At 41.4% G+C, this 26,807-nt stretch overlaps 1 protein-coding gene across 16 annotated transcripts in view; it reads left to right on the top strand.

Annotated features, from left to right (window-relative positions):
* The window catches only part of CLIP1 (CAP-Gly domain containing linker protein 1), a 124,021-nt gene that overhangs the window by 56,269 nt on the left and 40,945 nt on the right, over nt 1-26,807 (top strand). For 7 of the 16 annotated variants that reach the window (XM_081286586.1, XM_081286584.1, XM_081286585.1 and 4 more), the window contains 13 exons: nt 2,479-2,676; nt 3,173-3,276; nt 6,173-6,233; nt 7,898-7,930; nt 11,122-11,226; nt 14,932-15,876; nt 17,761-17,877; nt 20,138-20,195; nt 20,943-21,026; nt 21,858-22,014; nt 24,285-24,450; nt 24,547-24,762; nt 26,588-26,617. In XM_081286586.1, coding sequence (XP_081142712.1) covers nt 2,479-2,676; nt 3,173-3,276; nt 6,173-6,233; nt 7,898-7,930; nt 11,122-11,226; nt 14,932-15,876; nt 17,761-17,877; nt 20,138-20,195; nt 20,943-21,026; nt 21,858-22,014; nt 24,285-24,450; nt 24,547-24,762; nt 26,588-26,617 — 2,274 coding nt within the window. The remainder of the gene's footprint in view (nt 1-2,478; nt 2,677-3,172; nt 3,277-6,172; nt 6,234-7,897; nt 7,931-11,121; nt 11,227-14,931; nt 15,877-17,760; nt 17,878-20,137; nt 20,196-20,942; nt 21,027-21,857; nt 22,015-24,284; nt 24,451-24,546; nt 24,763-26,587; nt 26,618-26,807) is intronic. The other 9 variants (XM_081286578.1, XM_081286589.1, XM_081286583.1 and 6 more) reach the window with 7 other exon arrangements.

Genomic DNA, 26,807 nt, shown 5'->3' with positions numbered 1-26,807 from the left:
ATGAGGTTCTGTTCCAGAGTGAATTCAGTGTCTCTGCTTCATGAGGGTGAACGCCCTTGACCTCATTTTCTCGGGACCGAGAAAGGAGAGGACTAGACTCTTTAGGTGGGGTTGGACTCTTCTGCCAGCCAGCTGGAGTTTTCCCCTTTTATGTTCAGGTAAAATAAATACCACGGGGACTATTTCAGTTTGCATATGAAAAAAAAGGACTGCATTTTCAACAGAAAAATTACAAATGGATTCTTAGGAGGAAAGTGTGACCAGAATGAATTGGAGGTGGATGAAAACCTCTTTGTTTGGGCAAAGCCTTGTTCAGAGAGGGTCTGCAAGCTCCAATATGGACGTCATTTCTTTGGGAAATACCAGCCCTTCCTGCTCCTACCAGTCTTTCTTCTTACTTAGGCAAGTTCTGATTTCTCTTAGCTTACCTCATTTAGTGAGGAAAATTCGTGAGAGATGAGTCTCCTTGCCCTGTGATACAGCCTGTCTGTGTGTTTGTGTAAGGTAGCTTCAGTTCCTTCCTTTCATTTTTTTCCCCCCCAGTGGTGCTAAGGATTGAATCCAGAGTCTTACACATGCCAGTCAAGTGCTCTACCACCACCTCAGCCCAGGGTGGCTGTAGTTTCTGAATCAGAAATAACCATGAATGAAAATGACAAGAATATAAAATAATTAAAAGTGTCTTTTTGACTGTATTGCTCAGAGATGCATTTCTGTCCCAGGAAAACAGAAGCTGAAAGAAAAATTAATGTTTTAAATTCATTTTTAATAATCACAGTGACATACTGTGCCCTGTTGTTCTGGCACTTCTTGTCAGTCTTTAGATTCACCATCTCCACCTTCATTTGCTGGGCTGCACTGATTTTTGCACAGGACTTGTTTTTTATCTTGGCAGTGGCCAAAACCCAGTTTTGCAAAGATGGGGAGCTGTGGAAAGAATTGGAATGCGGTATTGAAACCAAATCGCTTCTGTCCACTTGTTTCCAGGGTGTCCAGGAGATGTTCTGTTTCCCTTGGCGTCTGAAAGCTTCCTGCATGACCCTGTGTGTTTGCAGGAGCCCCCTGGGCATCTCTGTACCTGGTTTGGGACCTTACATTTAATGTATACAAGAAGAGATGTTAGCTACATAAGAGATGTTATAACTGAATAATTTAGCCATATCGTGAAAGTAGAAAGTCAGGGTTAAATGGTTAAAAGAATAGGAACCCCCTCCCTGCAATATGTTTAAACTAATTCCAGAAGTTTCACTAAATGAAACGGCAAAAGGCAATTTGGATTTGACCAGATCCCTTACTCTTTATATAGTTACCAAATCGCTGAATTATTAATTGTGAAAGATCTCATCAGTCCACATCCTGCAGTGAGGGCTCAACAGACTGACTGAAGAGCACTCAGGCGACATCGGAGCTTTGACTGCAGAAGGTGGAGTAAAGGCCAAGCAAGTAGCCCTGGAGCCGGGCTCTGCTAAAGGCCTTGGACAGGGCCGCAGGCAGAGCCATTTGCTCATTCCTCCAGGGCCTAGCGCAGAGGAGCCCTCAGTTCTTCCAGTCACCTGCCATCAGTTAGCAGTGCATCGTCTTCTTTGGGATTTTACGTGACTTTAGCCCAAGGTGGAGGATTGGATATAAAATAGCAGAAGTTAGCAGATGGCAGGCTGATGGTCCCGGTCCGTCTCTCTTCCCTTGTTTTCTTTCTTTGGTCTCCTGTTTCTCACGTGTTTCCCTTTAGCCTATTTTTCTTTGTCCATAAACTTTTCTCTTCCTCTCTCCCCATCTGCTTTCCCTTCCATTCTTGTCTGTGTGTCACACCCAGACACCCCACTCAGTCACACAGGGCCATATGCTTATGAAAGCAGGTACCGTTATCTGCCTCTATGCTGGTTGGGGAACAGGGCCTGAAGTGGATTCCTGGTTGAGATCTCCCATGTCGTTCCTTTTGAAAGAAGGATGAAGATTTCTGACAAAAAAACAACTATTTAATCAGTTGAAGAAAAGTTTGTGACTCCAAGGGTGACTTCTTCAAATCTTAATGGTATTTAGAAGATTAAGAAGCTTAAAAAGGTCTCAACCTCAAGTCTAAGGATCAAAAGATTGGCCAAAACATCATCATGAGAAGATAACTGTTGCACAGGCTGAAATAGAATCTAGAGAAGCTTGTTAAATGGGTCCTGTGGGATTTTTCTAGATTCCTACAAGGCCCAGTCAGCCAAGCCCAGAGCGCTTGTGATTTGAGCCATGTGGTCTTCTAAACGCCTTCTGGATTGTTCCCTGGGCTCATTGTGCTGATGTGAGGATCACAGGCAAAGGTTTATGCTGTCTTGTTTTCTTGCTGAGAACCTTGCCTAGCACTTGGCAGACCCTCGAGCCAACCGTGTGTGCTCTTGCTTTGCTGAGGAGATGCCCGCCATGCATGCCTTGCTCCCTGCTTGTCTCCCTGGTAGCGCCATGGCCCTTCACTTCTCTAACTTTCCTTTGCAGTTGACTGAAACCTCCTCCCGCTACGCCCGCAAGATCTCGGGCACCACTGCCCTCCAGGAGGCGCTGAAGGAGAAGCAGCAGCACATTGAGCAGCTGCTGGCTGAGCGGGACCTGGAGCGGGCCGAGGTGGCCAAGGCCACCAGCCACGTGGGGGAGATAGAGCAGGAGCTAGCCCTGGCCCGGGACGGGCATGACCAGGTGAAGACTGGCGCTGACCTTGTTGTGGAGATGGTGATGGTTCCTAAATTGAGTGAGGAGGTGGTGCGTGTCAGCTTTTGGGCTCGTTTGAAAGCTGTGACCTGGGTGCAGTTTTTTGTTCTTCTGATTCGTCCTCAGCCTTTTGGTCTTTATTTCCAGGCCTCTGGGCCTGTTGTGTTAAGCCACTGTTCACTCAGGCTTTGGCAGCCATCCTAGCTCCCGTTTGTCGATTATTATTGACATGCGTTTCAGCTTCAGGAAGGAGGAGAGTTGGCTAACTGTTGCCCTTTGTTGATTTTTATGGTGGTTTTTTCATCATGTAGTTTCTCGGAAAGCTGCTGAGAATAACCTATTAAGGTAGAAAGCATTTGGAGATGACAGGGTTTTAGAGTAATGCCCACCCAACATGGTAACCCTTACCAGTAGCTGTTTGGAGGACCCTGGGCCTGTGTCTTGGTCAGAATGTGGCCACTCAATCTCCTCCTTGCTTCTCCAGCATGTCCTGGAGCTGGAAGCCAAGATGGACCAGCTGCGAACCATGGTGGAAGCAGCCGACAGAGAGAAGGTGGAGCTTCTCAACCAACTGGAGGAGGAGAAAAGGTGATCCCTAACTGTCCTTGAGTGCAAGTGTGCTTTTCCTTTTAAACGATCTTAGGAAGAAATTTCCCAGCAACAACCTTCTTGTTCACTTTCAGAACCAAAGGGATGAGTGTGTTCAAAAGAAACCCAACACACTTCCTGCAGATAAAGAGGGTGTGCTTTGTATTTTTTATTTTGGGCAATACTGGGGATTGAACCCAGAGGTGCTTGCTCTACCACTGAATTGCATCCCCAGCACCCCTCCCCTTTTTTTTTGGTGCTGGGGATGGAACCCAGGGCCTTGTATGTCAGAGGCAAGCATTCTGCCAACTGATCTACAGTCCTAGACCCCTTTTTATTTTTTATTTGAAACAGTCTGGTTGAATTGCTTAGACTGGCCTCATACTTGTGATCTTCCTTATTCTCCAAGTAGCTGAAGATGCACTTTGATTTGACATTTTTTAAGAAGTTTGGATTCATTTAGACATGACCTGATTAACAGATTTATTGAGCTCCCTGTGCAGACTGAGATATCTCCTGAGGGTGTCCTTGGTCAGAAATGTGGAGGTAATTCCAACCAGTTTTCACCTGTGGTTGTTCTAGTTCAAGTCACTACTATTTATGAGATATATTATGCCTGATGATTGATGCAAGGTCCTAGTCCTTAGGAATTTCTCACATGAGGAGCAACTAGAGAATTATTCAAGTCAGTATGAAATCAAATGCTAAGTGGTGTGAGATAGAGAAATTTGGTTCTTAAACAAGAAGGCTCCTTGAGACCACGAAAAATTTGGTTCTTAAACAAGGAGGCTCCTTGAGACCACGAACAAACAAGACCTCTGAGAAGTGTCTATATGGAAACTGTGTAACCATTCCTCTGTCCTCTACCATCCTGTCATTTCTGATAAGAGCAACTTAGTTCAGTAATAACAATATTACTGCCTGCCCAGGAGAGTCCCAGGTACACAGTGAGGGCCATACAGGCTTTGCCAAGGCCTGTCTTCCTTACTGGAGACAGAAATATTCAAAAACTGGCTGGCAAAGAGAGATTGAGAGTGCCATTTGCTTCTGTCCCTAAATCACTCTGACTGCAGAAATGTTCCCCAGCTCCCAAATAGTCTTGTTTTTTTGTTTTTGTTTTTTTTAAGAGAGAGTGAGGAGAGAGAGAGAGAGAGAGAGAGAGAGAGAGAGAGAGAGAGAGAGAGAATTTTTAATATTTATTTTTTAGTTCTCGGCGGACACAACATCTTTGTTGGTATGTGGTGCTGAGGATCGAACCTGGGCCGCACGCATGCCAGGCGAGCGCGCTACCGCTTGAGCCACATCCCCAGCCCAAATAGTCTTGTGTTTTAATGCATAATGAGAGTTCCCATTTAATTGAATAAGATTTTTTATTCTTAATTTTGGCAGAAGTAACAGTGAGTTTGAAGAATTTTGTTTTTTTTTTTACACTTAGAGTGTGAACTTTGTCTCCCTTTTTTAAAAAAATTTGTTTTGTTTTAATATTTTTTTAGTTGTTAATGGACCTTTATTTAATTTATTTATATGTGGTGCCGAGAATTGAACCCAGGGCCTCACATGTGCTAGGCAAGCACTCTATCACTGAGTCACAATCCCAGTCCTATTTCCCTTTTGTTTGCACCCAATTTTGGAAAGATACATAATTTGGGGCTGAGACATAGTTCAGTGGTAGAGTGCATGCTTAGTGTGTATGCTCCTGGGTTCAATCCCCAGCACCAAAAAAAAGGTGGGAGATTAATAGTGTGGACATGACTTAGATTTTCTAAATCTTCTGAATATCACTTTATTTAATTGACTTTGTGATGACATAGATTGAAACCATGCCCAGTGTCAGATTTCACAATGTGAGAAAGTAAAAAATGTGCATTTTAGAGTCAAAGAATAGGATTCTTGATGGCTTCCTCCCCAAATCATTCTTCACTCCATTCTCCTAACCTTGGAGCAGTGCTGGTATTGCCTTAGAGACATTAAAACTGGGGCCTCTTCTGCATGAGAAGCCTGCTAGCCTCACCTAAACATCTGATATGAGGTGACACAGAGAGATTTGTGTTCTGCGTCACTCTCCCTTGGCTTCTCTCTTGAAAATTAGGAATAACGCTTGAAGCCTTGAGCCTGTTTCCATGAAAAAGACATTTTCCTCTTAGGCTGGTCATACCTTGTGTACCTGTGTGCAGTACTGGGGACTAGACACAGAGCTTTGCATATGTAGGCAAGTGCTCTACAACTAAGTTGCATCCCAAGATCTTTTTTTTCAAATTTCGAGATAGTCTCGCTAAGTTGTCCAGGCTGTCCTCAAACTTCCAATCCTCCTGCCTTAGCTTCCCCAGTTACTGGGGTTACAGGTGTTCACCACCATACATGGCTAGGCTAGTCTTGTCTTGATAGATTCATTCTGTGTTTGTGACCAAGGAAACCAGTTACTTTTTCTCAATTCTTTTTTTTTTTTGGTACTTGGGATTGAACCCGGGGGTACTTAACCACTGAGCCACATCCCCAGCCCTTTTTATATTTTATTTTGAGACAGAGTCTTGCTAAGTTGCAGGACCTTGCTAAATTGCTGAAGCTGACCTTGAACTCACAGTCCTCTTGCCTCAGCCTCCTGAGCCCCTGGGATTATAGGCATGCACCACCACGCCCAGCATTTTTCTCAAATCTTAACCTTATGCCTTCTGGAGTTTGTACCTGAATAAAACTTTGGTGTTTTCTAAATAATTAGAATATGACTATTATAAACTGGAGCCCCAAAGATGCATTTCTTTATTTTTGGGACTCCAAGGTATTCCTTTTCACTTCATCTGAGTTCTCCAGAATACTGATTACAGATTTTGGTGGGGGTACAAGGTAGCCATGGTCCTTAGTTGCTTTCTTAAGTGCTTCTTTTTATTTTATTCCACAGGAAAGTTGAGGACCTTCAGTTTCGGGTTGAAGAAGAATCAATTACCAAAGGCGATCTTGAGGTAAACCCTCCCAGCTCCCTAAAATTAAAAAGGGTGCCTGTATTGACAAATGTAGGTGACATACTATGCCAGCTGACCTTTGTTGCTAGATGTTCAGGAGAGAATGGTCAGCACCCTAGCCTCTTGCCAAGTGGGGCTGTGAGCAAGGCTTTGTGGCGGAGGTGATGGTTCCTGTCCTGGAGCCTGAAGTACTTGTGTCCCAGTTCTTGTAGCAGAGCGACATGTTCACTTCTGTGCTCATGTTTCAGAATTCAAAGCTGTGAATTGGATTTCATTAAGTCATAACCTGGCAGTGTGTTCTCAATTTAAAACTATCCTAAGTGAGACTATACCCATTCCTCTAATTATGAGAAATGACATTTTTTTGCGAGGCATTTTTACCAGGTGACACCCCTGTAATCTTAGCAACTCAGAAGGCTAAGGTAGGAGGATTGCAAGTTCAAGGCCAGGCTCAGCAACTTAGCAAGACCCTGTCTATTTCAAAAAAATCAAAAGGACTGGGGATATAGCTCAATGGTAGAGTGTCACTGGGTTTAATCCCAAGTTCCAAATAAATAAATAAGTAATGATACTTTTTTTGTGGTGCTAGGGTAGAAATGACATTTTAAAAGAACATTTTAAATTTCATCAGAATAGACCATAACAAGGACCATAACAAAGCCTTTGTCAGCTATGTTTTTCAGTTGAGCAGGGCAAATCTTTGTAACTCTATAAAAATAAATTATATTGCAATTGTTTGTTTATTTATTTATTATTTTAAAGGAATCAGTCCTGGGGATGTGATTCAGTGGTAGAGCACTTGCCTAGCACGTGGGAGGCCCTGGTTTGATTCCCAGCACCGTATACAAAAAAAAGAAAGTAGTTACCAGAGCGAAAAAGAAGAGCAAATTTACATTTTAGCTTTTACTTTCGTGGCATATTTAAAATTCATACAAATTTTCCTTTACAGTCAGATATCTTGTTTCTTCTTCACAATTATTCATATTAGTTTTGAATTAGACACCAGAATTAATTGGTTTTTTGATGCTTTTCAAACCACTGCCAGGTATATGAATACAAATGTAAATTACCAACTTTTAAAAATTTTGCAAATGCTTTATTCTTTTAATCTGTAATATGTTTTAGTAAAAGCTGCACAGGTCAGTGTGGTTCTCAGAAGGTAACATTTTTGCCACCATTACAATTCTTGGATCCATTGGCTGTCTACACTGGGTTTCAGGGGCCCTTCCCAACAGCAGCTCTGGTTTCTTTGGAAATAAATATTTTCATAGTCAACAAAGAGCAAGGGGAACACTTTTAGAATTCTAGTTTTACAGGATCCAGAACAGAATGGTTTTTAATAATTGTACAGTCGTCTTCCTCATCCATTTCATATATGGTCACATTCCTTCAGTTGACTTTTGTGTTGTTCTCATCCATTTAAAAACACCCCACAGTCTCATTAGAAGTTTCATGTCATCATCTAATTCACATGAATTGTAGCCTCTGGTATTTTGGGGAGGGTTAAGTTAAAATTATATCTGCACGAGGCTAACATAGTCTGTCTGATAAACTTACTTGAAATTAATCAGTCATCTTGAAACTCTAACTCATGTTGAAAACTTAGTTCAGTCTCTTTTTTTGTTGTTGTTTACTTTTTTTTATTTTTATTTTTTTACTGATAGCAAAAGAGCCAGATTTCTGAAGATCCTGAGAATGTAAGAGGGCACTTCACTGTGTGGATATTTCCCTTGTTAACACAGATTGATTCCAGATTAAAATGCTTATTGATATACTCAAATACTAACTGCATAAGCTGACCTTGGGACATTGACCTTAATATTTCTGTGCATGTGGTTTTCAAAGCAATTATATTTGTGTCCTGAAGAAATTGTATGTAATGATGAAGCTCCACAAATTCACTTGCTTAATTAATAGGCAAGTGCTTGCTTTATAAAGAATATTTGATGAAAAGAAAAAAAATTGTCTGGAGGTCTGGCCTTCTTCACCTAATCCCTAATGTCTTCTAATTTTAGTAGAATTATTCTGCGAGGGCTGACAGCACAGGACACATTAGATGACTTCCTCAGGAAGTTGTCTGATCTTGTGGGTGAGCTCCAGCACTGATGCTTCACACACGCTCCCCCTGCTGGCCAGCACCTTTAGTGCTATTGACAAGAATTATAGACTCCCATTTGTAGCTACAGTATATTCCCTAGTTCTGAAACCAGAGGCCAGCATTCTTCAGTGACCTCATTGTGTTCTAAATATACTGTCACTTGGACTGGGGATGCAGTTAAGTGGTAGAACGTTTGCATAGCATATATGGGCCCTGGGGTTTGATCCCCAGCACCCATCGCGCATACACAAAAAATAAATTTACTATAAGGGAGCTTTTTCTAGTAGCAATGCCACTGGGCATGCTGTTTTTTCTTCCTTCCTCTGATTGAACACCCAATATGGCTGGGAGTTGGCTCAGTGGCAAAGTGTCTACCTTGCCTTCTCAAAGCCCTAGGTTTGACCCCTCAGTTCCAAAAAAAGACAAAAAAAAAAAAAAAAAAAAAAGATAAACACCCAATAGAACCTCACCAAAGTGGCATTCAGAGAGCTGCTTCTGGTGTACCCTGCCAGCTGTGAATCCAGTTGAAAAGAACCCCAAAACATTTTGCTTTGATTTACTGGCACAAGAGAGTGAAATTAAAGAATTATTTTTCTTCCTATCACCCTGAAATAGAACACTTGAGTCGGAGTGTTTTAAAGGCCTGGTTCTGAAGCGGTCCTTTCTGCGGAGCTGCTTCAGTGCTCAAGTCTCCTCTCTGCTTCCAGAACAGGCTCAGCTGCTCTGCCCCCAGCGTTGGTGTGCATGGAAACTGCCTCCTGCCTCTCTATGGCTTCTCACGGGCCTTGCTCTCCTTCTCAGGTCCCTGTCCCAGGACTCTCCTCGCAGGAAACCCTCCTGTGTGCTGAGAAAAGCCATCATTTTAAAGGGAGGCTTGTCCTGCTCCGTGTACCATTTTTCCACGGCCATGACATGGATGTGGATCACTGGCTTCCTGCTGCTAGGGGTGGAAGGCCATGGGCCCCCGGTCATCTATGTGCACGCCCTGTGGGAGGGGGCTGCGGCACTCAGCCAGGACATCTCCACATGGGGGGAATACCACAGTTAATGGCATGCAGTGATGATTTGCCCAGAGGACACTTGGGCAAGTGTCAAGGGGAGAAAGGGGCTGTTGCCTTTTCTTTTTCCTTTGGATTTCAGTTCCTGAAGCTGATTCCAATTCTAGAACTAGATTCTTGTCAAAGTAGATAAGCTGAATGACTCTGTGTGAGGCACATGTTGGACCAAGGTGGGGACTATCCAGGATATTTGGTTCTGATTTTTTTTTTTTTTTTTGAAGATGAAGACCTGAAGCAGGTGGAGATTTTAAAATATTTTTCACTCACCTTTTACATATCCATGATAGTTTGTTTATGCTTGATTCATAAGCAAAAGTGGCCTCGGAATGCCCTGGAGCCCCTGGAGTGCCGAGGGAGTGAGTGAAGGTGTTTGTAGCCTTGCCTCACATTCACCTCCTATGCTTACTGTGGACTACCTGGAGTCACTTGGTTAAGACTTGTCACATTGCCTGTTAATTGTCAAGACTTACAGCGCAGGCCAGTAAGAACCACAAGATATTTAAGTTAATCCAAGTAACCAACAGTTGCCAAGAGCAGCTTGTCAGTGGGCTTGGCCAGAGGATCAATCTGATGGTCCCTGGTCGGGGACGTGGTTGGGGGAAGAGGCACATTTGGACTGATACGTGGATTGCTTCAAATTGGGCAAGATTCTGCTGCACTGGAGCCCACTGGCCAGTGGTTATCTTCTGTCCCCTTAGGTAATCTGAACACTGGGAGTTTGTGGAGCTCCTGACTCATGCTGGGCTCTTCCCCAATCTTTGGTCTGAGTTCAGTCTCCTGCCTTTGTGCTGTCACCACTTCGTACCTCTCTGACCGCTTAGCTGGTAAAAACAACATCATTTTAGGATAAAAGTAAGCCCCTTTATAGTTTGAGCTGAACTATCCCCTGCTCTGAGCTGCTTTGTTGGCCTTTTTAGACTGGAGGGTAATCTTTGTAAAGATTGAGTTTTCTCAATCTTTACTGAGTTTTCTTTATAAACCTGATTCCTTTTTTTTCTGTCCCTGGAAACAAACAGCCTATGGAAAATCCTGTTGGAGGGAGGTTAGTTTTGGTGGCTCTGTCCCTTTCCTGTGTGAGAGCTTGGCTTGGCTGGGAGCCTCCCTCAGACCTTCTCACCCATCTGAGCAGAGCCTGCCGCCGTGACTTCCTTAGCTCTAGTACTTGGATGCCCTTTACGAAGACTGGTTCTTGACCTTGATCATGGCATTACCCAGGTGCAAGGGTCTGCTCTGCAGACTTGCTGAACACCTGATGATTCATGACCTTGTCTTCTCCAGAGGGAGGTGCTAGTAATGATCATGCTGAGAGTCAGTCTGCTTTTTGAAGTCAGGAAGTCAGTTGCATACACGTTAATATCAAGTAGCCAACATGGGGCGGAGGGAAGATGATAGTTATAGGACTATTAACTATTCTAATTTATGCTGATAAACTTATCAATATAACCTATTTTTGGCTGCATGCATCTGACACTTCATCTTGCCTCGTGTGTTTTCCATTTTTTTCTTTCTCAACAGACTCGCTCATGTCCTCTGCCCACTGTTATCCTTCCGCGCACAGAACCCATCCTCACCTTCCTCCTCATTGCAGTTCCATTCTCTTCCTTCCTCCATGCCCTTTTTGTCCATCCTTTGGCAGAAGGTACTGATGGCTCAGCCTGCATGCCGCTGCGCTCTCGTGCTGGCATGTCAGGTGGCACTGTTGTGTTCTCTTCCTCTTCCTTTTCACTAACAGACGCAGACCAAACTGGAGCATGCCCGCATTAAGGAGCTTGAACAGAGCCTGCTCTTTGAAAAGACCAAAGCTGACAAACTACAGAGGGAGTTAGAAGACACTAGGGTAATGGCTTTCACTATCTAATGAAGCAGCCCATTGCGTGTGGGTGGTGGACGCCTCGAGTGGCCTTGCGGTTGGCCTGAGCCCTGACTCAGTGGTTCAGCCTGCTCAGGAGTTCATGAGCTTACAGCTCTGGTTAGGTATAGATGCTCATATCAGATCTGTTTTCAAAAGAATGAAGACCCCTTCCTTTTGTTAACTCGGCCAAAATCAAGATCAAGAGCAGAAACTTCATGAAGTATGTGGATACCCACCACCCTCTCTGAGTTTTTTGTATCAGTACCTTGGAGTTCACCTCTCTGGTTTGCCACAAGCAGTCAGTTGTCCTCTTGTTCTCATATTCTTAGTTACTGGATTTTCAAAATAATTGGTTATTCCCTGCCTCTTCCCCTGGCCTCAAGGAGGAGAAAGAAATTGGAACATTAGCTCTTTTTAATGAGAGTTAGGGTCTTTGACCCTGGTGATCTCTCTCTCTTTTTTTTTTTTTTCTTGATAGTTAATCACTCTCTGCACCTCCCTCCTTCCCATCACCCAGGAGATTAAAGTTGGTCAGGAGGGACATGCAAATGGGGAACAGGATGGCTTCTCACTGTCCCCAGCCCACTGTGTTTGACCCTTGGAGCCAGGGCATTCCTCATGTTTTAAGCTTATTTATATATTAAAGCACCTATAGGATGCTCACATCATGCCACATGCTTCTCCAAGTGCTTTGTAAGTTTTATTCAGTCTTGCCATGCCCTAGGAAGTGGGTAGTATTATTGTTCCCATTTTACAGAGGAGGATACTAAGGCACAGAGGAATTAAGCAGCTTGCCCAGGGTCACACAGCTAATGGTAGTAGTGGAGCCAGAATTTTCATCTAAGACATTTGGCTCCAGAGTCTGTGCTCTTAACTACCAGAGGATATTATGAAAATAGTTTTGTGCTGAAAGATCTACGAATTAATCAGAATCACTTATGTATAAAAATGTGTTTATATGTAACTTTTAAATCATGATTTTGACTGTGATTGGCCTTAATTTTAAAAATTCAAAAATTACTCTGTCACTGATCAAATTTGATATCTTCATTTTTTCTTTCAAATTATCAGTATTTATGGAAATTTCTTTTGGTGAGAAATCACTGACCTAAAAACCCAGGTAACCAAGTAATCTTCCTTCTCTTAAATCTTAAGTTTTATTTTTTAAGAAAGAAAATATTCTCAACCTCAAAACTAAAGGTTTCTTATGTGAATTTGGTTTTCAAAAGAGAGAAAACAGTGGTAATTTGGTGCTTTTCTTTGTACTGAGAGCCAAAGACTTGATCTGGGAAATACCAGGGACCAAGTGAGGTCCAGGCCCTTCAATGTGATTGTGCTGAAGTCAGGATGGGTGGAATTTTTAATTTCTGAACTCCTCTCCCATATATCAGTATTGGCAGCAAACAACTTCAGTGCTTTCTTTTTTTGCTTTGGATAAGAAAGCATCCATTTACAGCATAGTTTATCCAGTTATTTCAAATTAAAGTGTACATGATTCCACAATTACGTTTTCTTTTTTTGGTGATACTGGGGACCAAACCTAGCACTTTGTGCATGCTAGGTATATCTTCTGTTATTGATCTTTGCTCTTGGCTTGCCAAGTGTGAAAATAACCAGTGACCCATGTAAGTTTATTATCACCTCCATTCCTTCTCAGGAGCACTTTAGAATTCCTCTAAACAAATTAGTCTGGTTCACAAATAATGTGCCTGGTACTGTGAAAATATGAGGGAAGTATAGGACATGAAGGCTAGGGTAGAGCACTTGCCTGCCATGTGTGGAGTCCTGGGTTCCATCCCCACCCAAGGGGGAAAATATATGGACTTTTATGGCCTCAAGCTAGTGGGAGAGGCAGATACATAATTTTGACTTCCAACAGACTTTGGGAAATAAAATTAAAAATAGAAGTAGTGCTGTTCCATAAATGAAAATGCCATATAAAAAATAATCACACTCTTATTTATTCCTTTTCTACCTGTTCTTTACTTAGTATTCTTTCCATTTGACTGTTTTGTTATGATCAAGAACAATTTCCCTGTTGGACTTAAGGGTTTTATGCTATAGACCTTGTAGTGGAGCTTATAACATTTTTTATTTCTTATTTTTAGGTACCAAATTCTTAGTCTATCCCCTCCCCAGAAAATAGTATGAAAATGAATTAACACCTTTAACCTGAAGCATCTGTAACCATGAAGCTCAGCAGTTCCAGTCAGCTCTGAAATATCTAATGTCTGGTTGTTGCACTTTTAGACTCGCATGCTTTCCTTTCCTTTTCTCCTCTGCACACTATCAGTATCACAACCCACACAGGTAGCCAGAGGAAATGAAAGGAACTTTTTTTTTTTTCCCTGTCCCAACAAAGGCAGTATGGGAGAGGAGTCTTAAATTCAGAGGAGTTTTGATCCTTGAAAGTTGGGACTCACTGATATTTTTAAATCACTTGTGTTCCCTTCTATTTCCCAGGTTAGTCAAATAATTTTTACATATGAAGCTACCATTTTCCACATAGTGCGTGCCCTAAACTGCCTGTCTAACAGGTAGCAGGGAGAATAATTTTCTATGACTGAAAGGGCACAGGTTTAGACAGTGTTTTTCCTAGCTCTGGGGTGTTATATTTTAAGACCTTTAGAACTTAAATAGAACCCAAACATGTAGGAGTAGCTGGGAACTTGCATTTTTGACATACATTCCAGATGATTAATGGGTTGGGAACCAGTGGGTTGGGGCAACCCGATTTGTACATCAAAATGCTGATAGAATTATGAAATCCAGAAAGGGGACCGTCTGTTAAGAGCCTAATGTATAATTAACTTACAGGTAAGCAATCATTCTTACTTTGTTCTTTTAAAAAAGTTAGTAAATTCTTTATTATGCAGTTGAAGCTTTTACTGTTCATTGAAACATTTAGTAGATGATTTCAGACTTTTTATACTAGTGCTATCCAATAGACTTGGAATATAAGCCACACATACAGAATTTGTGAATTTTGTGGTACCCATATTCATTTTTTAGTAAGCCACAGGAGAAATTAATTTTAATAACACATTTAAACCAATATATTCAAAATTTTATTATATAATCAGTTTAGCATATTGTTAACAAGATATTTTATATTCTTTTTCCATTGAGTCTTCAAATCCTGATGTGTCTTATCACCTCACCCCAAAGGAGCCGCATTCAGGGCTCAGTGCTGTGTATGGCCAGTGACTTCCTCCTGGATGGCACAACTCCATAAGCCACCAGCATTGGACAGAGGGGCATTTGTACAGCCTTGATGAAGTGGGGTGGAAAAAACTGGGCAAATTAAGAGCATTTGTTCCTCAGGGGCTTATACCTGAGAACTTCCAAAGTTCCTGTTAACTTATTATTAATTAGTGGGTACTTCTCTGATTTATGCTGCTTTAAAGGAAGAAAGTATTTTTGGAGTGACTTAAACTGATATTCATTTTAGATTTTTCTTCAGCGTATCAAAAGGTGGAAGTTTGCCAGAGATTATAATTTTGAATTGGTTCTACCAGAATTGGGCTTTTTAAGCCATTGTCACAGTGGGAGATAAATTCACCTGTGGGCATTTGTAATGGTTTGACTGTTGCCTGAGATAAGGTAGTTCTTACCATCTTCTGGAGTAAAGAAAATCATCAGTGATTTGTTATTGAAATCACCTCTTTTTCTTTGGAATGCTATTAATAGGTGGCTACAGTGTCAGAAAAGTCGCGGATAATGGAATTAGAGAAAGACCTAGCGCTGAGAGCACAGGAAGTGGCTGAGCTCCGAAGAAGGCTGGAGTCCAGTAAGCCTGCTGGGGACGTGGATATGTCACTTTCCCTTTTGCAAGAGATAAGCTCTTGGCAAGAAAAGTTAGAAGTCACCCAGGCTGACCATCAGAGGGAAATAACTTCTCTGAAGGAGCACTTCGGGGTCCGGGAAGAGACATATCAGAAGGAGATAAAGGCTCTGCACACAGCCACAGAGAAACTTTCCAAAGAGAATGAGTCCTTGAGGAGCAAGCTTGACCATGCCAACAAGGAGAATTCAGATGTGATAGCTTTGTGGAAGTCCAAACTGGAGACTGCCATTGCGTCCCATCAGCAGGCGATGGAGGAGCTGAAGGTGTCCTTTAGCAAAGGGGTTGGGGCAGAGTCCGCTGAGTTTGCTGAATTAAAGACGCAAATAGAGAAACTGAGAGTAGATTACCAGCACGAAATAGAAAATTTACAGAACAAACAAGACTCTGAGCGGTCTGCGCATGCTAAAGAGATGGAAGCCCTAAAGTCTAAACTGATGAAGATCATTAAGGAAAAGGAGACCAGCCTGGAAACCATCCAGTCCAAACTGGACAGAGCAGAAGACCAGCACCTAGTAGAAATGGAAGACGCCTTAAACAAATTGCAGGAAGCTGAAATAAAGGTAAAGGAGCTAGAGGTACTGCAAGCCAAATACAGTGAACAAACCAAGGTCATTGATAATTTTACATCACAGCTAAAGGCTGCTGAAGAAAAGCTCTTGGATTTTGATGCACTTCGGAAAGCCAGTTCCGAAGGTAAATTGGATATGGAGAAACTTAGACAGCAGCTTGAGGCAGCTGGGAAACAGATTCAAAATTTAGAGATTGAAAAGAATGCTGAAAGTGACAAGGTTTGTATCGAAGTCCTCCATCTTTTTTTTTTTTTTTTTCTTCTCTGTTGGTTTTTCTTATTTTGCATTGTATGTTACTTTTGAGTTGAGGTCATTCATCCCCCAAATTCCTTATTTAATGAAAACAAATTGTGTAGCGCTCCTAATTGAATATAATATATAGTGTCTTCTTAGGATTTCAAGTATGGTTTCATGTGAGGAGATTGGAGAAAATAACTGCCCAACTGGTTTAGTTTATTTTGGTTCCTTGAATCTGGGTACTTTATCTACCACTTCATCTCTAGACTATGATGTGAACTCCTGTGTAAGCTTAATTCTAGTCTATACTCTGTTTAAATAGAGAACTTCCTGTGATGGTGGGGTTAGGTAGATGAATGGATGAATAAGATAAAAACATAAGTTTGTCTCCTCCTTTCCCACCCACATCACTGCTTTGTCTGTAGGATTATATATAGAAACAGTGTGAACTGAGTGCTTCTAGACTATTGTGAATGAACATTTGTGATAAATAACATTCACAGAAGGTAAAGAGCTCAGAGCCCTTTGCATTGCCACTTACGTTGCATTGACGTTTTCTTCCATGCCACAAGCAAACGATCTGGCCCCTGCTTTTTTGGGGGGTGAGGGAAGGGGATTAAACCCAAGTGTGCTTAACCACTGAGCTACATCCCCCCCTTTGTAATTGTAGATGGACAGCATGACTTTATTTTATTTATTTATTTTTATGTGGTGCTGAGGACTGAACCCAATGCCCCTCACTTGCTAGGCAAGCGCTCTACCACTGAGCCACAACCCAGCCTTTATTTTTTATTTTGAGATAGGGTCTCACTAAGTTGCTTAGGCTGACCTTGAACTTGTGATCCTCCTGCCTCAGGCTCTCATTACAGGAATGTGCCACTGCTCCTGGCCTATCCCCTGCTTTTTTGAGGGAAGACAAGTATGCTTATGGCCAAGACATAGAAACTATTATGAACCATCAGCCAGCTCCATTTCTTAGTAACTAGCCTTGTTACATGTCTTATTTATTTTTAAGGACTGCTTGAAGAGATCTCTTCAGTCCTACCATGGTTGAGGTGGTGGTACTGATGCTGAATGCTCTGAGCTTTTTGTGGGAGAAGCTGCTCCCACAAAAGAAGGAAGGGTTGTCTTGGTTAAATGGGGAGAGGTGAGGACAGACAAACAGCAGATGTTGCTATTACCTGTAGTTGAAGATGACAAAGCTGTGGAAATTTTCTCTAATCTCCTCATGTGGTTCCAGAACACCAATCAAAACACAAACATTAATTAGAAGAGAATAAGTAACTAATGGTTGGGTCACTTTTTTACGTCAAGATTTAATGAAAGCCAAGTTCTGGTGGTTATTGTCTAGTGGATTTCCAAATTTGTTTTGAATGTATATTTATAAAAGTATGGAAAAATACAGACCACATGCACCCACCATCCCTATTTTAAGGTTTTTTGTTTTTTTAATGATGGGGATGACCCAGGGCCTCCCGCATGCTGAGGTTAGGCTGTATTGCAGAGCTGCACTCTCAGCATTAAGGTTTTTAACATCCAGGAAGTAAATTGGTCAAGGAGCTCATTTAGGAAGTAAGCATTGGCACTTTGTGCTTCGAATTTTGCTGGTACTCAATTTTAGGTGTGGGAAAATAGTGTATTTTGATTAAAAAAAAAAAAGCCATTAGATGATCATATCTAGAACTGATTATTTGAAAAGTCATTGGCATCTTAGAATTTTAAAAAACCCCTTTTTATTCCTTTCAGTTTTGTTTTGTTGTGTTTGTTTCTTATAATTTTTTTTATATTTGTTTTGTTTTTTCCTTATCATTCTTTTTGTTTCCTTTTTGTTCATTTGCTTCTATACCATGTAACTCTGTGTGTTAGGCTAGTAGCATTGCCAGAGAGCTCCAGGGAAAAGAGCTAAAGCTTACTAACCTTGAGGAAAATTTGAGTGAAGTCAGTCGAGTGAAAGAGGCTTTGGAAAAAGAACTGCATATTTTGGTAAGTACCTATTGGGAACCTGATTCTCAGGATTTCTGGCCATTTCCTAATCTTGTTGTTGTTTTTTAAATCTCCATAAAGAGAAAGATTAAGCTATTTCTTTTCTCCTTCAAAATGCCTATTTAAATTGAGTGTATTGGCTATTGGCTGATAAATATCTTGAGGGGAATTGGATTAAACAAACCGGCAGTAATGGTAGGTATACTTTTCTTTTTCTCTTGCCTTTGGTAAAGCACTGCTTTGGAACGTTACTCACTGTTTAGCTTTGCTGAACCTGGAGCCCTGCCTAGTTGCAAACCCAGCACTTTAGGTTTCTTTGCTGGTGAGGCTATGTCTTGTGCTGTGCCTTCACCTCCTGCTTTGTGACCTTGCTGGGCAGCAGCAGCCCAGCTATTCTGGTCTTCAGTGCCCTCCACTGGTTACAACTTGCTGTATTCAACCTTAGGTAATTACTGTCTTTTTCATATTTCCTCATAATTCCAGATTTTGAAACAGATTTTTTAACCTTTTCTCAATTTTTTCCCCTCCTACTTTGCCTTCTACACCAAAAAACCTGATCTTAATCAAAGCTGGTAATGGTGAACAGGGGCTGTGGTACTCATGTGTCATGGAAGAGGAAAGTCATAAACCTATGAAGAAACTAGACAAGAGAAATGGTAGCTACTCAGAGTCTGTTGTTCCAGCTCTTCCACAACCTACCTTCCTGTTCCCCACTTGCTATACTTCTCAGCTAACCACAGTGGTAAACAAAAAAGTATATGATTTGATTTTTTTTTCCTTTTTTTCTTTTTGGTTACTATGGATTGAAGTCAGGGTATTTTAACATTGACACATCAAGCCCTTTTTATTTTGAAAAAGTGTCTTGCTAAATTGCTGAGACTAAACTCAAAACTTGGAATCCTCCTGCTTCAGCTTCCTGAGTTGCTGGGATTACAGGTGTGCACCACTGCGCCTGGCTATGATTTCTTATCTAAATGTTACAGATTTCTACTTTTTTTTTTTTTTTTTTTTTGAGTACCAGGGATTGAACTCAGGGGCACTCAACCACTGAGTCACACCCAGCCATTTTTTGTATTTTATTTAGAGACAGGGTCTCTCTGAGTTGCTTAGTTCCTCGAGGTTGCTGAGGCTGGTTTTGAACTTGCAATCCTCTGCCTCAGCCTCTTGAGCTGCTGGGATCACATGTATGTACCTGCATGCCGGGCTCTACTTTTTTATAATAATTATACAGCCATACTTTTCAATGGTGGCTACTATGCACATAAAATTAAATGAATTAAAAATAAAATTGAAATTTAATTCTGCTCTTATACCAGCTACATTTTCAGTGCTCAGTAGCTGCATGTGGCTAAAGGCCAAAGAGCAGTTGAGAACATTTTCACCATCATACAAAGTTCTGTTGGACAGTTCTGGCATATAATTTTTTAGCTATATTTTGTGAAGAAGTTGACTTGGAAATCACCCTTTTGTGATTTGGTATCCTTTAAGAAAATGTTTTGAGTTCCCCATTTCTCTGTCCCCTTCCTACACTTTCAGGATGCCTTGGTTTTTTCCTAAATCAGAGTATCCCTCTATTTGCTCTTTGGAGAATACAAGCCACCTCAAGTCTGGCTTTGGGAATAACACAAACCAGCATTCTAAGGGTTTTGATGGTCTTTGGTTTGTATGTCCATCTTTTAGTAATCTTAGTTAGAAATATTCATTTAAACATTCTCTGGGGTAATCAGTTCAAAATTAATCTCAGGACATCCAGGATAGTGGTTTTATCTTGGCTTGTTGTCATGTGTAGAAAAGGAAACCTTGAACAAATTTCTGAGACTGATCTAGAATCAAGATGTTAGACCTGAATCTAGTTAAATTTCTCAGGTTATTCTCAGAAATAAAGAAATCCAGAGCTTTTTACTGTCTCAAGCAGCCTTCTGAACAGAAAGTTGTTATTTGAGTGTAAGCAATGTGACAAAGCATGCGCAGGCACCACATGTGTATGCCTATGTGTACATCTACGTAAGTGGATAAGTTCCTACCCTTGGTACAGGGATACACACACACACTGCGCATGCACGGGCCACACATGCCTCACTTACTTGTATGTATACATGCACTTGTGCACGGTACACCTTTGGCAGTAGTTGGTACTTGTATGTTTTAATGAAACAAAACCAGCAACACAATGTAGACAGTATTGTGGTTGTAACTGATACCTTTTATCATTTGAAATCTCTCTTCTGATTATCTGTTTTTTTTTTTTTTTTAAATTAAGAAAGAAAAATTTGCTGATGCTTCGGAGGAGGCAGCCTCTGTCCACAGAAGTATGCAAGGTATGTTTCATGACAGTATGATCAGGTCACCTTAGGGCACATCACAGTGCCCCACTGGAGCTGGCCGCTCAGTACACCTTTTCCACAGTCTAATCTCATTGTCCAGGCATTGCCAAGCGTGCAGGAATGCGCTATTCTATTGGCTTCCCCAATTTTCACACTCCCAAGTAATTCTTTTTTTCTTTTGGCTTAAGGCTTAGTCCGTAATACAATGTAAGTATTCCTGGGAAAAGTATTACCTTGTTTGAGGTTTAGTCATTGATAGCTTAATTGAGTTTTATTTGGAAGGAAGAAAGAGATGTGGGAAAAGGCTCCGGAGCCTGCCTGAGACACACATGTGGGAGGCAGAGAGCCACGCTTCTTCCGCAGCGTTCTGAGGGGATGCCTGGAGGTGGCGTAGCGGTTCGGGAGGGTGAGGCAGGATGGTTGCGAGTTCAAAGCCAGCCTCAGCAAAGCGAGATGCTAAGCAACTCAGTGAGACCCTCTCTCTAAATAAAATACAAAATAGGGCTAGGGAATGCGGTTCAGTGGTCGAGTGCCACTGAGTTCAATCCCCAGTACCTGCCTCCCACCCCCCCCACTACCCCCTCCAAACAAACAAACAAACAAAAAACCTAAGGGGACATTTCAGCATTCCTGGGCTGTCAGATCTCACAGGCATAGGATTGATTGGCTTGTAAGACAGTCAAGCTCTAGATAGCCTATTAAATATGAAATATAGTAAACTTTTAACTTTATTCTAAATAGAAACTGTAAATAAATTGCACCAAAAGGAAGAAGAGTTTAACATGCTGTCTTGTGAATTGGAGAAGTTAAGAGAAAATTTATCAGGTAAGAAACCTCTGGTTACTAAGCAGTAAATACAGTAGGTTTCCAAGGATTCGAGATGGCTGTCATGTGCCTCAGTGACATATCTGCTATTGAGGCATGACCTCTTCCCGAGTGGTGGTATAATGGGTGGATACTTGTTTGCCATCTGTGACCCCAACAAGTCCTCTGCTCTGTCCTCAAAAGAGCCCAGATCCACCACTCCCATCACTCCTATGGCCAGCCTTGACCCCAGCCCAAATCGTCTTTAACTGCTGACCACTTGCTCCTTGTTAGTGCCTTGCCTCAACTTGTGGTTCCCAATGTAGCAGCCAGAGAGTGAGCTTTTGAGTGCGAAGTCAGGTCCCATCACCTCTGTCTTCGAGACCTTCAGGCAGCTCCCATCTCGCTCACTAAGAGCTGTGGTCCTTACCCCAGGCAGGCCCATTCCTCACGGTCTCGCCCTGGACTCCTCTACCCCTCACTCCTTCCACCCTGGCCACCTGAGCCTTTGCTGATATTGGACCCAGCAGACATGTTCCTGCCTCTGAGTCTTTTGCACTTGACTTTCCTTCTTCATTTTGGTCTTTACTTAAATGTTCCCATCTCAGAGAGGCTTCATCTAGAATTTTAACCTTCCCAGCTCCATTCTCTGCTTTTAGTTTTCCCCTTAGCATTTATCTCTATTACATTATTATTTTCTTTATCTTGTTTAATGACTGTCATCTTTGCTGGAATGTGACTTTTTTGAGGGTGGGGCTTGCAGTATATAGTCACCCCCAGAACAAGGATGTACTCAGTAAATCTTTCTTGCTGTTAACAAGCAGTGCTATTTTTTTTTCTATATATGTTTAGATATGGAGGTGAAATTTAGAGAACGAGATGAAAAAGAAGAGCAGTTGATAAAGGCAAAGGAAAAATTGGAAAATGACATTGCCGAAATAATGAAGATGTCAGGAGATAATTCTTCTCAGTTGACGAAAATGAATGATGAATTACGTCTGAAAGAAAGGTCTGTATGAACATGAAGAGAATGAGTGCCCGCTTTAGGTTACACTTCGCAACAGGGTCTATACAAGGAGGGACCACAGGGTTAGAATTGCTGTGTTTTAAGATTTGTGTGTCCTATTCTTTTTTTCCTTAACTGTGTGTGTGTGGGGCGGGGGGGTGGTTTGGGGGGTTGAACCCAGAGCCTTGCGCATGCTAGGTGAGTGCTCTCCCACTGAGCTACACCCATAGACCTCTGTTCCTTTCTGTTACAACCTCAGTTTGTCCTGAATCAACTGTTTTTTTTTTTTTTTTTTTTTTTTAATTTTTACTATGGGTTTTACCTATATCACTTGTCGAAAGAGGATGGAGTTAAGGAATACAATATTATTTATAGACTTTTTGGTGATTTGCAAAGAAATGGCAATAACATTTTTTACAGGCAGTTAAAGGTATTTTTAACTTCAAAGTAATGATAGGTAACACTTAGTGAAGAGTTTACTTTGTGCCATGCACTATATTGACAGCTCATATGGAGTGCATTTTGTAATTCTCATAGTAACCTGATGAGGTGGGTATAGTATTCTTTTTTTTTTTTTTTTCCTTTCAACGCTAAGGATGAAACCCAGGGCCTCACACTTGCTTAACAAGTAATCTACCTCTGAGCTGAGCTATCTCCCTTTTTATTTTTTTTTTTTAATTTTTTTTTAGAGAGAGAGAGAGAGAGAAAGAGAGAGAGAGAATTTTTCATATTTATTTTTTAGTTCTCGGCAGACACAACATCTTTGTTTGTATGTGGTGCTGAGGATCAAACCCGGGCTGCACGCATGCCAGGCGAGCGCGCTATCGCTTGAGCCACATCCCCAGCCCCTCCCTTTTTATTTTTTAAGACAGGGTCTCACTAGGTTGCCCAGACTGGCCTTGAACTTGTGATCCTCCTGCTTCAGCTTCCCGAGTAGCTGGAATTACAGGCCTACACTACTTGTTATTAACTATCTTATTATTCCTATTTTTTTTTTGAGATAAATTGACAGCTTTGATGTTTGGGTATTTCTGTGTCTTTCTTTTTTTCTAAAGAGAGAGACAGAGAGAGAGAGAGAGAGAGACAGAGAGAATTTTAATATTTATTTTTTAGTTATCGGCGGTCACAACATCTTTGTATGTGGTGCTGAGGATCGAACCCGGGCCGCACGCATGCCAGGCGAGCGCGCCACCGCTTGAGCCACATCCCCAGCCCTATTATTCCTATTTTAAAGAAAGAGAAACTGGGAAACCCAGACTTCCTGGGGTTGAGTAACTTGCCTATGGTTTCAGATTTCGCTACCTGGACCCCTGTTGCTCTTGCTACATGGTACTTTCTCAGTCTTGAGGCTTAATGTCTGTTCTTGTCTTTGTTACGAGGTTCTTATTGCTTTGGTTTTTTTTTTTTTTTTCCTACATAGGCTCTCAAAATTTTTTTATTTATTTATTTTTTTTAGAGAGAGAGAGAGAATATTTTAATATTTATGTTTTAGTTTTTCGACGGACACAACATCTTTGTTGGTATGTGGTGCTGAGGAATGAACCCGGGCCGCATGCATGCCGGGCGAGCGCGCTACCGCTTGAGCCACATCCCCAGCTCTCAAAATGTTTTTTATACAGCAGAAACTTCTTGACAGTATTTTTGAACCATTAGAATTCTACTTCTCAAAGTGTTACGACTTGGAAAATGACAGGTACACCATCCATTCACCCCCACACACTTCAGAGGTAGTGGTGGTTGGTGACCAGGCCTGCTGTGAGGGAGGTATGCTGCACAGGTGTTATACAGGTAGAATCGAGAGGTGCCTACATGTTGCTTCCTGTGTTCTATGATTCATTCAGTAGCCCGTCTTCCTGGAAATGTCCATGCTTTCCATACATCCTTTTCCAGCCACACAGTTCTCTTTAAGCAAGACATTCCAAGCTTTTTATTGCCGTTTTTGCATTCTTCCCAAGAGGTATTTTAATGAGTTTTTGGTAATCTAGTCTGCTGAAAAAATTCATTTTCTAACATGTTTATTTTTCACTATGATCTAAACATAAAATAATCTTCACATTGTGGTAGTTGTCACTCTAAATAAAATATTTAGAACTATCATAGTTGTTAAAATTATTTAAGCAGGTGATTTTTTTTTAATTTGCCTAGTTCAGGTATTAATTACTCATAAATTTTATAATCATTATATAATTGTTATTAATAGTATACTTTTAATGTAATTCTTAAATTTAAAACATTCTTATGACCTGGCACCTTGTATTAAAACTTTTTTCCAGGTGTGTGGAAGAATTACAGCTAAAACTTTCAAAGGCCAATGAAAATGCGAGTTTTCTTCAGAAAAGTATTGGGGAAATAACTCTTAAAGCCGAACAGAGCCAGCAGGAAGCAGCCAGAAAGCACAAGGAAGAAAGGAAAGAATTGGAGAAAAAATTGTTGGACCTGGTAAGGAGAGAGCAAATGGGACTGTTGGCTGGCACAGAGGGCAGGGTGATCCTGATTGGGCCAGATGACTCATTCCTTCCCTCGGGGTCTCTGCAGGAAAAGAAGGTGGAAATGAGCCACAACCAGTGTCAGGATCTGAAATCCAGGTATGAAAAGGCCAGTTCTGAGACGAAAACAAAGCATGAAGAAATCCTGCAGAACCTACAGAAGGTGCTGCTGGCCGCGGAGGAGAAGCTGAAGGCTGCCCAGGAGGAGAACAGAGGCCTGATGCAGGAGATGGAGGACCTGAAAGTACAGGCTGACAAAGCCAAAGTAGGTCCTTGGGGTGTGCTGTCGTGGCGTTACAGCTCGCTCGAGTTCTGCACCAAGGCTGCAGTTGCTTTGAAAGCAGCGACAGACGCGAAGCTTGAGCTGAACTTCACAAATGTTAACCTCTCTGGACGGCAGGGTGGTGGATTGCATTTCAGGTCACTTCAAGCTTTTTGTACCAGGTACTCTTCCTTCTCAGGATGGAGATGGCTTCAGGTCTTTCCCCTGGATGTATTATGTAGCCATCACCACCCCCTTTGCTGCTTGTTCCTAGTTGGCACAAAGCATCCCATGCTGCCGGAGCTGTCTGCCTGCTTGTAGTAGTTTCCCTGGTGTGGGAAAAGTGTCTTCCTCTCCTCTTGGCTGAGCCTGCTGCCACCCTGCACTGGGGTTAGGAGAGGCAAGCTGCCGAAAAGCAGAAGGCAGAGCAAGGCCACACATGAGCCAGCAGTTAGAAATGGAGAGAGCCTTCTTGGACAAACAGAGCTCTTGCAGGAAGAACTAGAACTCTGGATGCCTGGCACAGGGCACACACCTCTAATCCCAGCTACTTGGGAGGCTGAGGCAGGAGGATCAAAATTTCAAAGTCAGCTTTAGCAACTTAGATTTGGTCTCAAAATGAAATTTAAAAAAGGGACTGGAGATGTAGCTAAGTAATAGAGCACTTGCCTAACGTGTGAGACCTGGGTTCAATTCAGGTTTAATTAACCAAAAAAAATTTTTTTTTTTTTTAACCAGAAAAGGGCGAATTCCAAGAGGGCTTATCAACAAGGAAGCTGGGTTCAAGGGCAGTGAGGAAACATCCTCTTAGTGAATAGAGTAGAACTTGATATATTGAATTTCAGTTTATGGTGTTCAGGTTGCCTCTCTGCCCCAATATTTTCTTTGACACTGGTAACTTAACTTCCTACTACAATTGAACTTTTTTATTGCTCAAAGAAAAGTAAATACTTATCTTTGTGTGTTTTTAAAGTATTAGAGAAATGTTTATGTAGGAGTTTAGTAGAAATAAATTAAAAAATAACTTGAGACAAATCCTATGGAAAACCTCCTGCTGATTAAGGTCGTATGACAATGTGCGTGTCAAACATAAGAGGCAGCAGCTTCCCTCTGCCTGTGCTGGCTGTAAGGCTCCCTCTTCTCCGTAACTCTCCAGTTTTATATGAGCCATTTAGCACTGGTTATGGCTCCCCATCTTTTTTTTGTGTGGTTCCTTTATTTTAAATATTTTTTAAAATTTTTTTTAGTTGTAGATGGACACAATGCCTTTATTTTATTTATTTTTATGTGGTGCTGGGGATTGAACCCAGGCCTCACATATGCTAGGCAAGTGCTCTGCCACTGAGCCATAGCCCCAGCCTTGTGCAGTTCCCTTGATCTGGACTCGACTTCGAGTTTTTTAGTGTTTCCTTTAACATGTGGTAGTCTGACCTTACCACAGCATTTTTTTTTTTGTTTTAATATTTTTTAAAATTTTTGTTGTATTCATTGTAGTCAAATTATCTTATAAATCAATATATTTTTAAAAATCTACTCAATCACCATAGCCTAGAAGTTGTTCTGTATTTAATAAATTGCTGGGGCTATGCCACACTCAGCCCAGTGACTGTCATTTTGGCAAAGTCATGCAGTTAGGTTGAAAAGCAGCAGTTTATTTTCCCTTGCTGTCGTCCTCTCCCTTGTATTTGGTTAATATATACTCATTTTTTGTATATTTAAATTTTTTTCTGTAAATCCTTTCTATAATAGCAATAATTAGATAATTGGAATGGCAAGAGAGAATCTTATGCCCTGATGCCAAAATCAAGCTACTCTTTTTATTTTCTAGGGAGTTATCAGGTTGTTTCAAAGAAAATCAGTGAGTAGATTTATAAGCATGTTACAAAGCTAACTTTGCTTTGTATCATCCCTTTATGGGCTGTTTCTCTGGTTTCTTCCCCTTATTCACATAGTTTCTATTAAGTTTATGGTAGAAAATTTTAGACTTTTACCATGTAGGCTACATTAAGTTATTTGGGCTTGCATTTGTCTGCTTGATTTCATTTTTG

Source organism: Spermophilus citellus (assembly GCF_964194105.1).
Source record: "Spermophilus citellus genome assembly, chromosome: 3".
Lineage (NCBI taxonomy): Eukaryota > Metazoa > Chordata > Mammalia > Rodentia > Sciuridae > Spermophilus > Spermophilus citellus.
Note: the sequence above shows the minus strand (reverse complement) of the source record. Positions and strands in the feature narration are given on the sequence as shown.